The following is a 17,946-nucleotide window of genomic DNA, read 5'->3' on the forward strand; positions in this document are numbered from 1 at the left end:
CACGATTTTAGTGCGGAGTCTCCCCTTAGAGATGCAACAGAGGTTTCTCTTCATTTTTCTTCTCCTTCGTTCTATCTTATAGCACGTCTAGCGACAGACAAGAAACAGAAGAACATATACGTAACAAGGTTGAGACACACATTCGACTTTCTTTCTTTCTTTTTTTCTTTTACGTGGTCGACATGTTTACTGTATGAAGGACATGTCACACTTACACATGAGACTGAGCTTCAGCCAAGATAACAGACAACCAAGGTTATTTTTTATCGTACCGTTCTGAGAAGTTTGACCAGACGTTTGGACATTTGCGGCACTATGGCGTTTCAGTTGGCATAGTTCTCTTGACAGTTGTCCTCCTTTCATATGACGCCTAGACACTCATTAGTGTGAAATGAATACTACTCTCGAAGCCTCTGTATCAGAAGTCCACGACTTCATGGCGTCGGTAGAGGCGTGATACAAAGACCTTGTCGTTGATATGGCCGCAGTCGCTCATGTAATAGATAGCGGTTTGCGTTATGGTAGTTCCATGTCGCACAGTCGTTACGTTCTTCTGATATCAAAAGTGAGAGCGAAATGTAGTGGGAGTCAAGTGCACCACATTTTTATTTCCTTTTTAAGCATTGAGAAGGTCGCGTGTGATCTGGACGTGCTTTCTGCAAGACAGTGTGACATCAAGCGACACGGAAATAGAAATCGATGACTGTACAATTACAACAGGAGCAATCGACATCTATCGTACGTTACAAAGTTGTTATCAACTCTTTCAACTTTAATACATTATTGTATTATGGTATCGGATACATATTATGCTGTATTATGGTACATATGCTGTATTGTGGTACCGGATTCATTGATAGCCCAACAGCAGCACAATAACTCAAGGAAAGATTATGGCTTTTCAGATACACACGCGAGAGCCAGCTACAATAGTATGGCTCCATATGACACCAGAGTGTGCTGCACACGAGGCAGCTCGCTTAACTAACGAACAAAAAAATATTTGCGTGGGGATATAAGAAGAAACGAAAGAGTAATTTTAGTCATTTTATTTTTAGGAATACATGTACTGACACAACATTAGTCCCTTTCGTGATATTTAGTCCCTCTACTTAAAGATACAAAGTGCATGGTAGGGGAGTTTAAGGCAGTGCATGGGGAGTGAATTTCATAGTTAGGTTATTATAATGGGAGTCGGAAGAAAGGATAACGAACGTCGGACCATTCGTGTCGAGAGATTCTTGCAGTCGTAACACAACCAGAGATGTTTATGTATTAGATATTCGGCATATCCTTGCACTCTATATGCCAACACATAGTTAGGTTAGGCCAACACACAGTTCATAGTTAGGGGATTATAATGGGAGTAACTTCAGTCTAAAGGACTAGACGCTGTAATAACTTCATAGTTGACTCCTTTTCTTTTAGAGTGTAATTAAGTGACGTATTTACGCTGACAGGAGGATTAAGATTGGATTCATTCTGATAGCATATCCGGATAGAGGATCCACGCCTAGGAGAGGAGGTTTTACTGCACATGATGAATACAAATAACCTAGCATTTTTCTAATCCGTCGTCTAACGGGGACTAAGTACTGATGGGTATACCACTTATACACTATACAATGTAAATTGGAAAATTTTTGTGACGAAACGTTTCGACACGAAACAGTGATTGATCGAATCTGGCAAGAAACGTCTTTTTCCTTTTTCTGGTCAAGTATAGAAGTTATTCTAAGATGGAGAAAATAATCTGAAGGTCAATATACACATAGGTACAAAGGAAACATAGGTACGAAATAGGTACAAAAGGAACGTACATTGTTTCTGCGTACTTCCCAGGGAGCAAGGTTCGCTAAATTGAAGATACATATCAAGGTTTGGTATGCGCCATTTTTATTTCTTTGTCAACGACCATAAACCGTTTGGCAAGCGGCAGCACTGTCTATTGTGTGTTGCGCCATTTGCAGACGAGGGCGTTTCAGCATTCACGCAAAGATCAAAGGTCCATTGCGAAACGAATACCAAAACTATCGCAGTTGAAATCAATACGGGGTCATTGTTTGTCGAAATAAATCGCTCTACAACGTCCATAACTCTCGCCGCCCATTTGTCCGAGCCGACAGCGTCCAATGGTTCCGTCAGCTTGTTACGTATTGCTGGCCACGCTTCCAGTTCTGGAGAGTTCCCGAAGCACCGGGGAGGTCATGATCAAAGGCGGGCTTTAACTTTCAGCCAAATAAAAGAAGCATTCTTCGTGTCACCACCAGGCCTACTGAAGACGCATAGGTTCAACAACTTCGCATTGTGCATTTTGTGGGCAGTGTATACAGTGCGGTTGTCGGCCATTTCGGATAGAATAGGCTAATGAGAAAGAAACGGTACAACAGGATCTATTGAAGCAAATGAAATAAACGATAGTAACTAGGAGTAAATTAAGTAAAAGATGCGAAACAGAAATAGATTGGGATTCCGGATAATGGAATTTTGTAGCCATGGAGCTCTTCTGGGAAGAAATGCAGTGTTCGATGTCGCCTGAACTTTCCAAGTTATAAATGGAAGGTGAGATCTTGAGCACGAAAGAAGGAAGAGTGGGGGGAAGTGCGGATCCATAAATTTCAATGCAAAGGTCGTTTCATCGTCTATCTAGCTATACTTCACAACCCAGTGACAAAGCGATAATGTTTAAGAAGAGAAACCATTAGAGGCGAGGCAACTTCGCTGTTAGTGCCTTTTGCTGGGAAATAATATTTCCAGAGATGTTGTCAACTTAGAGTCAAATCTATAATCTGAAAATAGACTATCAGCGACAATCATGTGACATGACTGTGGCTCATAATCTCACGCATGATATACAAGTCTCATGCCCCTCGTGTATTGCGTATGTCGTTCGTATGCTTCTTGTGTGTCCATTCTGATTAGTATGTTTCATAGATTGTCATCAATTAGTGTCAACGCGGGGCTTTATACTTACTTGAGGAGTGAAGTCAGATCAGGACTTGGTGGCTCGACTGTGGAGTTGACGTCTTGTAGACTAGTAGTCGTGAGTGGTTCAGCAGGAGATTGTAGAGGTAGGGCGATGGGTAGAGTATTGCTGTGCTGATTGTACTGTTGCGTCACCACTGCCTTTGAATGTCTGGACGATGATCGTGGAATATCGTTGATGGGTTGACACTCACATTCCGTGTGATTGGTGAACAGGAGCTTGGACACGGAGTTCCGGAAGCCAACTTCGCCATTCTGGTTCTGGAGCTGAATAGTCTGCACGCATTGTAATCAAGAAATTATCGAAGAAACATTGTTAAGTTGCAGAAAAAGGTTTGCAAAATGTGTCCCTTTTCAACTTACAACTTCACGGGTTACAAAAGGCCTTCGAAACCGAAACCGAAGTTGAATGTCCAAAATTGTGCACGAGGAATACAAGGCAAGTATAGGCATAGGTAGTAGGTTTATATAATGTTCATCAACAAATTAGCTTAACATGATGACTCTTGACATTGGGCATACGATGTACGAATATAATTTACAGTAGTTCTTTTACACCTTGGATGATTTACTGCAGAAGACGAAGAGTACGCAGACATCAGTCTCCCGTCTGGTTCGGAAGCTCCTGTGAATTAGCAAGCACTCGTTTGTAGGCTGTTGTCAGCTGCAGGTTCTTGCAGACGCTTGCAGTCTTTCAAGGGTTTTGCCCTTATAGCAAGAACTAGGCATTGAACAGGGTCGCTTTATGACAAAATTAAGTTGGTGTGCATTTCTAATCCGCATATGAAGGAGAAAAAAACAATACATCTTTGTGCTGAGCTTGGCCTCGGGAGAGTACATAAACAGCGCATGAAGTTAAGAAACAAATATAAAGTTGAACACCATAGGCACCTTGAACACCATAGGCACAATCAAAACCCGAAATAACGTATGAAAGTGAGTAGATACAGCTTTTGGTAGCAAATCGCGTTGCATCATCCTATTCGGCAAGAAAAAGCGTGTAAACAGAACCTAACTTGGGCACACAGCAAAAACATTTCTTGCAATATGATGTCGACAAAAAAAGAAGAAGAAAAGGAATGTTAACAGTAAAGTAGAATTTCTAATAAAAATTTACGAATAATTAAGCACGCGGAAGTTTTGAAATCGATACACATCGGATTATGAAGAACACCGTTGACTAGCGAAAAGGGTGTCTTACATAGAAATAGAGAGTGACCTCTTGAATGGCCCTGGGAACGCACTTGTACTGTTCGCTGTCGCAACAGCCGGTGTCGTCTCCGCACCGGTGTAAAACGGTGCAGCTCGGAAGGTATTCTTTGCTGGGGTCAGAGTAGTAGTCTTTGACGTACACCACACGAGTCTTGGGAAGTCGACAGCGAGCGGTCGTCCGAATGCGCAGGAAATGTTCGCTCGCCATTCGGACGTCCTCGATCTCTGAAAGTCACATAGAAATTCCGTGTTAGCATGGAAAATAAACCTTACTACCGTCTTACACACTGGTAGAACAACGAACAAACAAGAACAAAAAGCAAAGACTATTTTTAGACCATTCTAAAGGAACCTTATATACCTGCGCTGGAGCAGCCGTATGTCACCCTACAACAACAACAACAAATAAATCGTGACTATGAGCTGGGGTGAGATATGAGAATGAAGTTAAACTTATGTGCAGGCACAACAATTGAGCTCTTCTCCACTGGCTGCGCTGAGCTACGCCACAAAAAGGAAGGTGAAAGGAAAAAACACACACATGAAAGAAGCACCAATGGGCATTGAGATACAGAGTAGGATTCTACAGCGTCTGGAGTCAACCGGTACACAAGAGGAACTCCAAGAACATCAGAAGACATCGACGATGTTGGTCCTAGAGGGTGTTAATTGCACGAAGCTAGGTTCGCTGATGGCTGCCCATAATCTCTTTCTACTGGTCATCTTAGGTTTATAATAGTACCCTTAACTCACTTCCGCACGTTGTAAGTGGTCAAATGTACGGTAGTCAGCTTCAGCGTTCGGGGGACTATCCATTTCCCCTGCTGTCTCCGGCCGTCTAAAATATCATAATGTGTAGAAAACGCAAGCTTCTGAACGTTGCATGTTGTTCTTCTTCTGTTGTGCAAGTACGCGGCATTAGATGCTACTTTATTGGGCTGTACCAGAGCTACGCCATCTGTACCGGAGTGTAGTCCGGCCGCCGGCTGTGCTGTCTTGGTGTTTTCCGTGGGTTTTCCTCAGACGCTTTAAGACAAAGGTCGACACAGTTCACTGTGAAGTCGACCCTGGTTGCACGATCCGCCCTGCCATAGTCGTGACGTTGCCCACCTGCGCGTGACCGACTACGGCGAGCAGTTCCATTGCCACCACCACCACCAACAACACCAGAATGTATACCTGCATAGTTCATTTTTGTACTATAACTTCTGAATGAGCTCATTCAGCCACTAGCTCGCCAGCAGTGGAGTCGGGACATCACTGACAGGTCTCTCATGTATTCTGTGGATCCCACTATGTCCTTCTCAGTTCCTGACCGTTTACCACGCTATTTCACGTCCCTCCTGCACAGGCTTCGTCTCAACGTTGCCTTCACTCCCCAATTCAAGTGCCGAATCGGATACTGTGACAGCTGCCTATGCTCCAAATGTGGCGTTGAAGCGAACATTGAGCACGTCCTAATAGAATGTAAGCTCTACGAAACGGAGAGGCGGCAACTCTGTGCTCAGCTGAGTGGTGCTAGCCGACAGACGTTCAACCTGGCTGCAATTCTCGGCCCATGTCAGAGCCATGTCCAACACCGTCGAGGACTTCTGATGTTCTTGGAGTTCCTCTTGGCTACCGGCTTGCTCCAGACGCTGTAGGGTCCACCCCTGCATCTCAAGGACCATTGGCGCTTCTTTCATGTGCTTCTTCCTTTTGTGCGACGTGTAGCGTTGCGCAACCAGACGACGGGAGCTCGAGCTGGACTTGCACATAACTTCATTTTCATATTTCACATCTCATGCTTCTCGTGTAATGGGGTAGGGTACTGCTCTCAAGCGGTGAATCACCCCAGGCCATAGTCATGATTTAGTTGTTGTTGTTGTTGTTTTGTACTATAAGTACCACGTATAACACTGAGTACACTGAGAGAGTGAAGTGCCATAAAGTCTGGTAGATCCCGGCTTCAAGTGTGCAGTTGTGCGTATGTAGAGTGCACACAAGTGTGTATTAATTGTCATCAAGCAGAAGAGCTACCTATATGGAGGTAGATTCTTTCACACAAATAGAGACATGCCCACGATCATGAACGAGTTTAACATGATGGGCGCCATAATGCAGCTGCTCGTGAAAGAGCGGGCAAATGAAATGAATGGCGATGAAAAAAAAATCTTTTCTTGATCAGTATGTTTTTTGTCAGTGTTAGTGGGGGGGGGGGGGGGGGGCACTAAAGTTAAAAAGCTGGTTCTCGCGTAATGAAAGATGCGGTTACCTTGACACCAACACCAAAGGAACAAGATTCATCGGCTACTTCGTCCGGGATTTAAGAGTGAAAGAAACCCCAATGCACGCTTTCCTTATCCTCTTCAAGAAACGTGACAATGCGGAGAGGCCTCGTATTGGTCCCCTCAAATGACCTCCCGCCATGATTGTACAACCCGTTTGAGGAGACCCAATGAGAGCTCGCTCCGCATCGTCGGCCTTTTTGAGAAGAAGAGGGAAAGCGTCGTCAATCGCGTTTTTTCTATCGACCATAAAATACGAAGGACGTAACGGACGAATCCCGTTACCAGGAAAGGAAACGGAATCTTTTTTCGCTTCCGTTACACCGTCGCAGTTACCCCCCCCCCCCCTTTCCCCTCCCGGAGAGCAACGACGCAGGTCGTTGACCATTACATGCAGTACATAACGAAGCACAATTGTGCAACACGTGACATGTAACAAAGTTTGCACTATATTGCCACGTTGCAGAAAAAATGGCGTTCTGTTTCGCGTATGGGAAAGAAAAACTAAACAAACACTTTTCCAGACAACTAAACCTTTCCAGGTGTAGATGTCCTGTGGCTCATATCTTTTCGATGTATGTTTCACACCTAACTCTATGTTTCACACCGTGCAGAACGGAGTTTTTGAGGCGCTCTTCAAAGTTGCGCATTCTACATCAAGCACCGTTTAAATATTGCGCGTCCTATATACAATACACCATTTGAGAGGGGCGTACGTTGTTTAAAACACTGTTTCAGATAGGTGTTCTGCAACTTTCTCATACCACCAAAACACACGTTGCCTACGTTTAACCGATGTTACTTTAACCTACGGAATAAGAAAAATGTGTTTATTTGCAAAACTCCCCTATTACACGCCGAATAGTGTAAAAAAAGAAAAGAAAATCCGTGTACGTTGCCAGTTTCGCCATGTAAATAATTCATTCCTGTCGATTCAGGCTTAATCCGCAGCATAGCTATGCGCGACACGAGATAAGAAACACAAAAATATTGGAAGGAACAGGCAAACATCCAGCCATATCGCATCAATATCATAAATGTCACAGGGTGGCTTGGAACAGCCTCAAGCGACAGCGACAACATTCTGGTTTTCCAAGAAACCAATTTCCAAACCGCGCTGCCTTCCAAATGATATCTATTAAGTGCGACAAGCTGTGACAAAATTGACAGATTTGTATGCGGGGTGTGACAAGATCGTTATCGTATTCACCACTTAATAAATTACGAGTCGGGATTCTGCCAGCGACGGCTGTAGATAAACCTGTCAGGGCAAAGCCATGACGGACTTCTACAAAGTTCCTCCGTTATCTTTATGACCCTGCTTCATTTGGCGGGGAGGTCTCTTATCGCTGGAGCACGGGGAAGAATGATAGAAATCAGTTTATTCTTTACTTCATTGGCCTTGATAGGAAGACGTCGGGGATCACGGAAGTCGCAAAACAGAAATAGAAATACATGCAAAACCGAACCAGGCGTTCAGAATTCTCGGAAGCGCATTTACATTTTTGCTTCACGGTCTAGGGATTAACCACATTATTTACACATTACTCGATCGATATAAAATGCAGTAATTGAAAGACCCATTGAAAGTAATTGAAAGTATCTGAAATCATTATTAAAAGGCAAGTTTCGGTAACATTGAACCACGACCTACTAGGTTATAACGACCATGTCATAATCGGCAGCCCCTATGAGGATCCCGTCCGCACGATCCGCTAGGAGCGCTACACATCGGCCCGCGATGTCTGCAACATGATTGAACAACGGAATTTTGAATTTTGAACGTGCAGAAGCGGACATACGACTACAGTAGCAGACGACAGCAACAGCTCCCAGGAAAACGCGTAGGATGATGATGATAATCAACATTAGAAAGAAGCGTCTTCTGTGGGACATCCACCGCTTGTGAAAAAATGCTAAGGAAAGCTGAAGTACGAAGTACTGTAGAAACTGAGGGAGCAATAACAGGGTCGATGAGTAGCGCCACCGCTAATCTCCAAATGCGGCGCTGGGAAGGGGTGCCTATGAGTGATGACCAGTAGTTAACTACATGTAGTTAAGCTACTAGTTAAACTACCTGATTGTGGTTAAAAAGTAGTTATCAACTACTTGCAGAAATGTAGTGGCAACTACTAGTTAAACTACTATTTTGAGTAGTTAACTACAGTAGTTACTGCAGGTTACTGCAGGCGCCGACTACCTCAGATTTTGCCGCAAGTTTTACTGGTCTAGTGAAGCCTCATTTGCTGTAAAATAATTCTGCAACTTAGTTTATCGAGGAGGCACAGAAAGAAACCCGCCGCAAGCTTTGTATTTGACGATCGTAGCAATGGCTTGAGCCAAAGTTTATCACTGCTCGTGATTCATATTTAGGTGTCCAAGAACACTACAAGGGATTGATGTTGATGGACAACGTTAAGTAGTTATAGATGTAGGTAAAATACATTGCAGTAGTTAAAGAAGTAATCTTAACTACTACTCTGAAAAGTAGTTGAACTACTAGATAAACTACTCCATCGCGAAGTAGTTAGTAGTTATAATTAAACTACTATAGAAGTAGTTAGTGGTCATCACTGCTATGAGATGGTCGCTATAATCTAGTAGATCGTGGATTGAACGCATCAGCAAGATGCATCACTCACGAACGAGACCCGGAAATAGAAACGGTTTCATTTATGAAAATGTTTCCGTGCAGGAAACTTGACTATCAGAAAACGTCATCAGCCCATGATATCACTTTTGCAGTGTAAAGAAATATTAGATATGATGTGTACGTATTACACTACAAAGTAACGCAGTAAATTAAATGGGACTGATCGAGATAGAAATGCAGTTGTCGTAGAACGGAAATATTGCCTTGTGAGAAACAATACATATAATACATGACATGATGCGACGCCTTCGTTGCAATCCTATCAATAAGCGACCTCCAGGCTAAGAGAGAATCTACACGAGAATGTCTTCTTTAGGCCACTCGAATACAATTAGAAGAGAGAGAGAGAGAGAAAGAGGGGAAAAAACTACATTGAAAGGAAACAAATTAAGATCACTAGATAAAAATATATCCCAGTTTTTTGTTTGTTTTTTCTTTTCTCAGAAACCTCAACTGCGGTGCAGGTGTTTCACGCTACAGTTACTCCAGCCTTGCCGGAGGGGCACTTCAGCAACAGTGACGCAGTAGCACTGGCAAAACGTGAAAGTAATAATAAAGTAGACGTAAACGGGTGTTGTGTCCCTTTCGCCTATTTCGATGTTATCAATATCGCGTTATCTCTTTCCAGTTAATAGCGACAGCGGTATTCCGATCTTAATTAAGTAAAGTCTACAAAGCTGATTATGGGTACATAATCGCCTGCCGCCCATAATTTCCAATCTTCCTAATCAGTACCACCAAGGACCTAAAGACCCCTTCGTGATGTTCCAATCACGATCTCAACCTTCGGGTTCACACGTATTTCACCTGAAGCAAAATGTATTCCGCCACACAATAATAAACATCCTCGTAATTAACGGTAGAACGAAGTATAATTACTAATTAGTATTGCTCGCTACGAGTCATATCTCTCATTTCCCCAATAAGACGAGGAATATGCATAAGGATGTGGACTCTCCCACGCTGTCACTTATCGCGCCTTCTGTTGCAACCAATAATACGTTCATAATTATTGGAATCACGATGACTTATTCATACCGGAAACAATCTCTTCTTGGCTAAGTAAGTGGTCGGTGTCCCAAGGAAAAAAAAAAAAAAAAGGAAGACTTCTTTCTTGGAGACGGATGAAATCTTAACATCTATAGTTCACTGCCTCTGTTGTGTGTTTTGTATATCTCGTACAAGTTTTTACGAGGTTTTTATTGTTGTCATTCTCATTCCTGTTCGTAGCATGTGATCCTAAGTTCCGTATGCCTCGATTACCGATAGACAGTTACAAGTTACAATTAATGTGCGCGTCTGGGCACGGGGGCGGGGGGAATCTATCTATTTTGACAGGCAAAGTCAGCCAGAAAGGACGGCTTGCTATTCCTTGGTAAATAATTCCTTAGTGGGTAGTCAAGTTCCTTGGGTAGTCAGAGTCAGGCGACGTGTGTTCAGAGGTCTTCCACGGAGCTTTTCCTTGAGCTTGGGGATACAGGGAAGGTGCGTGGCAGGTGCTGAAGTGAGGGTGCTGCGTATGTATCGTCTTACCCTCAAAACATTCGCAGCTACCCTTCCCTTGAGTCTATATGATTTGCTCTGCGGACTTCGGTTCACTGTGAAGCAGGGGAAGCTAAGGTGAAGTAGGGGAGGGGGTAATATGCAGGGGCAAGCAATGCGGTTGTATCTCGTCCTTGTTTCGCGCTTTATACCCAGACAGACGTGGACAGATGGAAAGAGGACAGCAGGAAGGAGTTGGGGACCACGGTAAGGGAGGGGGGGGGGGGTAGTATGCGACTTCAGGGGGATCTGTACCGACATTCGACTGGAAAGACTACTGGAAAACCCAGGGAAATCCTCAGACATCACAGCCGGTGCGGGTATTCGAACCCGCGTCACTACCCAATCTTGGCTATCCTTCCAATATTTGTAAATTGAATTGGAGTCAATGCAGAGTTCAGAAAAAAATATTTTGCATGGTCGCCTGAATACAGTACTTGATGAATTCGACAGTTTCGAGCAACTCTGATTGTCATTTCACTGTTCCTTTAATACGAGACAGTTGTAGAAGACAGTACAACGGAGGAACAGAGGTGACAATGTTATGATGGAACGGCCAGAGAGGAATGAGTGAGGCACGCGGTGGCGTCGTCGTCCTCATCAGGAAGGGTTTTTAACAGACTGCTCCTCACGAAAAGTCGGATTCTGGTGTATTCAATCATCGTGATGGTCATACGGCAATGAGCTCCGATAGGTGATTACGTGCCATTGCTGTCCACTTGTGTGATAACATGAAATGATTGATGCCAGGGTGGTCCTTTGCGCACCAGGTGACGTTCTATTGACATACAAGGTCGTATTCTCCGGAAGAGGACTGCTGAGCTCCTGTCAGTTAGAGTTACCTTGCTCGATGTCCTCAGGACATTGCTTTTCAGATCGAGCGATCTGTCGTCTTCCGATGGCTCTCCTGCGCAGTGGCCCTGGCCAACTGGCAGTACTTTTAGCAGCATAGCACAGCCAAGACATGGTGTTCCGCCCGTAGCATTGGTATGCTGGCATCAAGCCTGTATCTGCGGTCGGTGATATACAGGTACTTTCCGAAGAAGTCGTTACGTTGATGATCACTGTCTCACGCGTAGGAAGACGCTCTTTTTTTCATGTCAGCAGGATTCGGTGCGTGGCGCTGCGCGGGTATATGTATTGAGTTCATGTTCTTATTCAAGTCTTATCCACGCTTTCCTGTTCCTTTCATGGGCTGTTTAGAAGGGTGGTCAGTCTGATGCGCTCCTTCTGTTTGCGTATCGTCTTCTTTCAATAGCAGTTCGACGACCCCATGATTAGTCGTATAACATGCTGGCTGTACATGACTCGGGTCGAAACAACCTATGTAGTACATATCTGGTACAAAAACAAAACGACTCATGCAAGAAAAACAGATCCGTTTCACCGTATTTAGCCTAAGTAAAAGAGTGTACCGGATAATCGAACATGATTTCCAACCACGTCTTCATCTGATAAGAAGTAATACACAGACACACAGACAATAGAAGAAACGAACGTGTGACAGTTGTAATACCTCAAGTTTACTACGACCTGCTCTAGCTATTACAGATCTCCGATAGCAATGGAAGCTTTGCCGACGCAAAGATATGCGAACCACAGCCGATGTGACTCTTGGGCCCATTCTATCGCTGAACGCTATATAAAAATTGGGAGGCGGTCAAGCATGCTAATGGCCGTTTACGACAAGTTTTACGGCAACGTTTACGGCCAATATAGTTTCCAATTACTTAACGCAAACGAACTGATAAGACTCTACGGAGAATAAAGCTACAAAAAGAGAGCAAAAGTAAAAAATACGACTGCCCAGGCATGTTTAAAAGGGATGTCGACTCGGGAAGCCACAAAGTGGTCCCACTGTGAGATGTATTGCAGAAAGTCTCACAGTGACTCGGCCTCGCCCTCGTTGAAACGCCGTTACGTGAATATAAAACAGTGCTGCGCAAGGCAAAGTTACGAGCGCCGCTTTTAAGTATTCCATTTCGTAGTACTTGAATTATGAGGTAGCTCGTAACGTCAGTCTGTCTGTCTGTGACGTCAACGTGAAGCGATCGTGTCTTCAGAGTGAATTTTTTCACACCCCTCGTGTGTAAATGCCTTGTGCATTATATGGCACAGACCTTTGCAGTGAAGTTTCACATCAGACAGATCAATGTTTTGCAGAACGCCATTCCGAATGGTCAATCGCAATTTCACAGTTTCACCGCTGTTTTGGCGCACTATGACTTTAGTTGTCCGTGCGCCATTAAAAATCCATCATCATCATCATCATTTCAAATGGGGTATGTATTTTACAAAAAGCACCATTTCGTGTTCTACAGAAAAGGAAAGAAAAACGCTTCAGGGGTTGCATTCCATTTAAAACACTGTTTCAGGTGGATGTCTTTTCGACTTTGTTATCACACCTTTCAGTTGAGCCTGCGGAATAAAGGAAGGTCGCTATTTACAAAAACAACCCTTTCTATACTCTGCAAAAAGAAAAAAAACGTAGTGCGTACAGGAACCAATCACACCGTTGTGTGACTCAGAACCTCAACCGTTGATTGGCTGCACCAGAGGGGGTCCTTCGGAGATCACGTTATCAGTGGTTTGCTAATACTCATTAGTACCGCGTGCATTATGGACAAACCAGTATGTTTACAAATGATTTTACAAAAAGTTACAGATGTGCATAGCATAACACAAAAAGTAAAGGATTGTAAGTATACCTTGAGAGTAAAGAGGACCTCGCCTTTCTCTCTGCTCAGGTAAGGAGACATCCTTCATGCCGTACAGAAGTCGTACCGTGTCCGCGTACGTCCGATGCGGTGTGCTGGGCGGACGGGGCACGTGCGGTGGAGCAACAGGCCGCCGTACGGTCTCGGGTTGCTGTGAAAACACACAGAGGGAAGGTCAAAGTAATATTCAGCACTGTACTCAGGGGTCGCACGTCACTTGTCAAGTGTCTATTCCACGTATGCACGTCAAAGAATGAGAAATGTCAAGTTGTTGTAAATCAAACCGGAAGACACAAAAGGAAATTATTCCTCAAATGTGCGTGTTTCACATGCCCCTGTCCAGTTACAGATTGCCATAATTATTGACTGATAGGTGATACCATTTATGTATTCAAAGTGTACGCAGTTCGGTAATCATGTGCGTCAAGAAGCAGTCCGTTACAAGAATAGCGAGTGGCTCGATATTCTAGTTTTGGCAGATCGAAAAATGGTCACGATAACGGTTTCGAAAACATGATAAGCCAATCGATCGATTCCCTTTTGAAGCGGCTGACGTCCCGTTGTTGTTGTTTTATTCGACATCTTCCTGCATCATATCGTTTTCGTAGACTGATTCCAATCTACTAAATCTCCGTAATAAAAGTAACCAAACTGAAGCTTGAACATACAAGCCGGACGCACGGATCTACGTTTGAATTTTTCTTTCTTTCGACTCCTATTCTATTCTACTCATACGAGCAGCAAAACACAACACAAGCATCCAAGCGTGGGGGCTCGCGTCCCACTACTGACTGGCTTTCTGAACCACTGTCAATTTCAATTTCACCATATTAATCCGTACCAAAAAGAAGGAGGCAGATAAGGACATACGAGTTAAACTTCCCCGTGTCCTTCCGCATCACACTTCTTCTTTTCTTTGTAAGGTTCTGGGCTTCGTAAACACAGAAGAAACAAGCACACAAACACATTACAATGTATCATTTACTTTATCGGGGGCTTAAATTTCTCGAAGGCAAAAGCGAAGCGACGACAAACGTATGACGCGCCCGTATATCTGATCACCAGCACCACCACACAGCTCACTTCCGCAGATAGAGATCCACAGAAGCTGAATCTTCCATTTAAACGTCTCGAGACATAAGTCACTAGATTTGTTGATGAACGGTTTGCGCCGCTGCCAACAAATGCGGGGAGGCAATCACTGAAGTCTCGCGGAGGAAGAGAACAAATGGACCGCTGAAGGAAGATATGTGAAAGATATCCGAGCCGCCTCCACCGTCTCTGTGGGATCGCTTTGCATTATTGCCTCTCGACCCACTTGGAGAGATACGATCCTTTCTTATCAGCAACCATTCATCAAGTTTGATGTGTTCAGTGGATAAAATCTGACTCTATACATCTTCTCTTGGAAGAATGCCTCTTCAGGAAAAATGATCATTTTGGCGTTCGTTTTTGCTGCGTCTGCATTCAGTTTCATTTGCATTAGGCTTGTAAAATAAAAGACATTAGCTTTCACGTGCTCAAGAATTCCTTGTCCTGCGTTCTTCATCTTCACACATACTGGCCGTGATCCACAAAGAGAGATTCTTATAAATGGCGGAGAGTATACGAGGTACAGCTTGGGACAAAAGTTTACGGAACACGGCACTGGCACATTTCTTCATCGGAGCGGCCACCTGTTAGATATTAGGAAGAGATCGAACAAGAAACGGGTGACCGGCTATTCTGTTAACCTTTCAGTATGTGTGTCTGCTTCTTTTGGCTGCTAGGGTGTCGTCCCAACAGGGAAATGCGACCCCCCGGTGTTCCGTAAACTTTTGTCCCAAGCTGTACCTCTTCACTTTCACTAATTTTGCGAGCGGTCTTGGGCATCACGGAATAACGAAAGAGGACATGTCACTTGACGTTAGTGGTTGTAATTTCCTTTCCAATTGAAAGTCAAGTGAGAAAGTGAAGACGACGATTACATTTATTCACTCCATATATGAAATCGCAATATAGGCTGCATAAGTATAACATCGCATCTTCCTCCTGTATGCACGTTTAGGATGTTCAGTTATAGGATCGCCCAAGCAACGACACCTACACAATAAGGCCTGATCGTTGATCAACACCAAGCAGCCATTAGGAGAACCGAAAAATCACAGTCATGGCTTCAGCAGCCGTAACCATAAAAATTAGCCACCGAAAGCCATACGGAGCCATTAGGGCCGGCGATAGGAGGTGGGGGGGGGGGGGGGGCGAGTAAGTGTCACGGTCCTTGAACGGCACTTAGTTCGCGTACCAGGGACCGTATTTTCTATTTGGGAGGTAAAGTGAAAACACATGTATCCCGTCCATACCTTCCCCGACGCCTTTGCAGCCCCACGGCTATATGGAACATGTGTTTTCTCTTAAAGGACACCCAGGTTCTAAGTTTATGGCATTCGTCGGCATGGATCCCTCAAAGGGGCATATGTGCACCCCGACCGACGCATTGTGTGCGACTAGTTAGAGAAAGGGGGACGAAAGAGACAAGGCGACGGAATTTTAGCCAGAGTGGTAGTTGGTATTGGGCCACCTCCTTGAACGGTCAGCTTTGAGCCGCGTATCGGGCGCAGCGACAAAGTTGGCATCAGCATTGGGTTGATGTGAGCAAGTGCATCTCGTTCGTCCGTATTATTTGTGCATCAGACTCTTCTGTGAGTTTTTGTGCCGTGCCTGCAAGTCTCCTTCCGTCGCAGCATACTCCCTCCGTCGCACCTCAGCAAGCATCTGAACATCCGCCGACCACCACCAGGAACCACCGGACTTACCGTAATATAAGTTTGATTCATTCTTCCCGAACTACAGTCATCTATTCCACGCGATTGTCTGTGTTAGCTGTACATCGTTACTAGTTTATGTGTATAAATGTTTTGTTTGATATTGAATACGAGCGGAGTGGTGTGGTCATTCACTGATCGGCGATAAAAAGCAATATCTCTATCCCAGCATCGTCAGGGTGTGGGATTCTCCTTCTCATCCGTCCCTCTGTTCACACTCGGGTGTGACAATTAACTGGCGTCCGCGACAGGACGATGATGAGACTCGGACGGAGACCCTGAGAGAGATTGCTGTGATCGTCTGATCTTTGGGTGGCCACGCACTCGCGCCGACGATGGATGTTGTGGCACTAGTGGCAGCTGGCAAAGAGTTAGGCCTTGAGGGTGCTGAGCTAAAACAGTGGCTTGAGGTTCAAGATGCTAAATGGCAGGCGGCAGAGAGAGAAAAGCGCGCAGCCGATAGAGAGGCCGCGAAAGAAGCAGCAGAACTTCGTAAGGCAGAAGCCGAGTTAGTAGATAAAAAGTTGAAATTGCTCGAGCTCGAAAATGCACGTCCGACGCCCGCCACCGGGCCGGCAGCTTTGAATGCCCCCGTTCTAGGGTTACAGAAGGGAATGGCCCCCTTCGACGAGCGTAAAGATGACCTTCACGCGTATTTGCTAAGGTTCGAGCGTGTAGCGCGAAGTCAAAAATGGCCCCAGAGCTATTGGGCAGCGTCCCTAAGCATGTGCCTGACAGGGGAGGCACTGGGGGTGTATTCACGAATCGCACCCGAAGATTGTGGTGACTATGAAAAGGTTAAAGCCGCACTGTTGAAGAGATTCCGGCTAACTTCCGAAGGCTTCAGAGAGAAGTTTCGTACAATACAGCCAGAAGAGGGAGAATCCGGATCTCAGTTTGCCACACGGCTATGTAGTTATTTTGACCGATGGATTGAATTTTCCCAAGTTAAAGAAGGGGATTTTCAAGCTCTTCGCAACCTCCTCATAAGAGAGCAATTCCTGTTGGACTGCTCAAGTACCGTCGCGCTTTTTCTCAAGGAAAAGAAATTAAACACTCTGAAAGAGGTTTCCGAAGCCGCAGACGATTTCATGGAAGCGCACTGTATTCGTAGTTTGGCTCCGAAGCGCGGAGAGCTCCAGAGAGGTTGGAAGTCCAACACTGATATATCGAGAGGCCAAGATTTGGCAAGGCAGGGAAAAGCCATTGGAGGGGAACCATCCGACAGACCCAGCAGCGGTAAACCTACACGGGAGGGAAAGCCTCCGCCTAAATGCTACCTTTGTGGGAGGATAGGACATGTTGCAAATCAATGCAGGAGCGTTTGGCATAGGAGGGGCGATGATAGCAGGTGCATTAAGTGTGGCCTATTAGGACATAAGGCAGACGCCTGCAGGGGCAAGACTGATGGACAGGTGAACAATTCGAGAATGCAAAGCTCTTGTTTCGTGGCTACTGAACCAAGGGATTTAAACAAAAACATAGAAGACGGCTACGTCGAACTCCGAAGTGGTGAGAAAGTCCCGGTTGTGAACGCATTCCTGTCAAATAAAGTAAAAGTCCTCGCCTCGGACTTGCCAGTCGTCGAAGGCAGGGTAGGAGAGGAGATGGTATCAGTTTTAAGGGATACCGGAAGTAACACAGTTGTTGTTAGGAAGAGTCTTGTGCTACCTTCTCAATACACCGGGCAGTTTGGCCTTGTTTACCTCGTGGACGGCACCATGAAGCGACTGCCCGAGGCAAGAATACAGGTGAAGACGCCATAT

The 17,946-nt window shown here is 44.9% G+C and overlaps 1 protein-coding gene across 1 annotated transcript in view; it reads right to left on the bottom strand.

Moving 5' to 3' along the window:
* LOC135394596 (uncharacterized) overlaps positions 1-17,946 on the bottom strand; it is a 130,625-nt gene that overhangs the window by 12,190 nt on the left and 100,489 nt on the right. The window contains exons 2-4 of the mRNA XM_064625411.1: positions 13,368-13,527; positions 4,187-4,422; positions 2,975-3,261 (exon numbers count right to left, since the gene is read on the bottom strand). Coding sequence (XP_064481481.1) covers positions 2,975-3,261; positions 4,187-4,422; positions 13,368-13,527 — 683 coding nt within the window. The remainder of the gene's footprint in view (positions 1-2,974; positions 3,262-4,186; positions 4,423-13,367; positions 13,528-17,946) is intronic.

This window comes from Ornithodoros turicata, chromosome 5, assembly GCF_037126465.1.
Source record: "Ornithodoros turicata isolate Travis chromosome 5, ASM3712646v1, whole genome shotgun sequence".
NCBI classification, from domain to species: Eukaryota; Metazoa; Arthropoda; class Arachnida; order Ixodida; family Argasidae; genus Ornithodoros; species Ornithodoros turicata.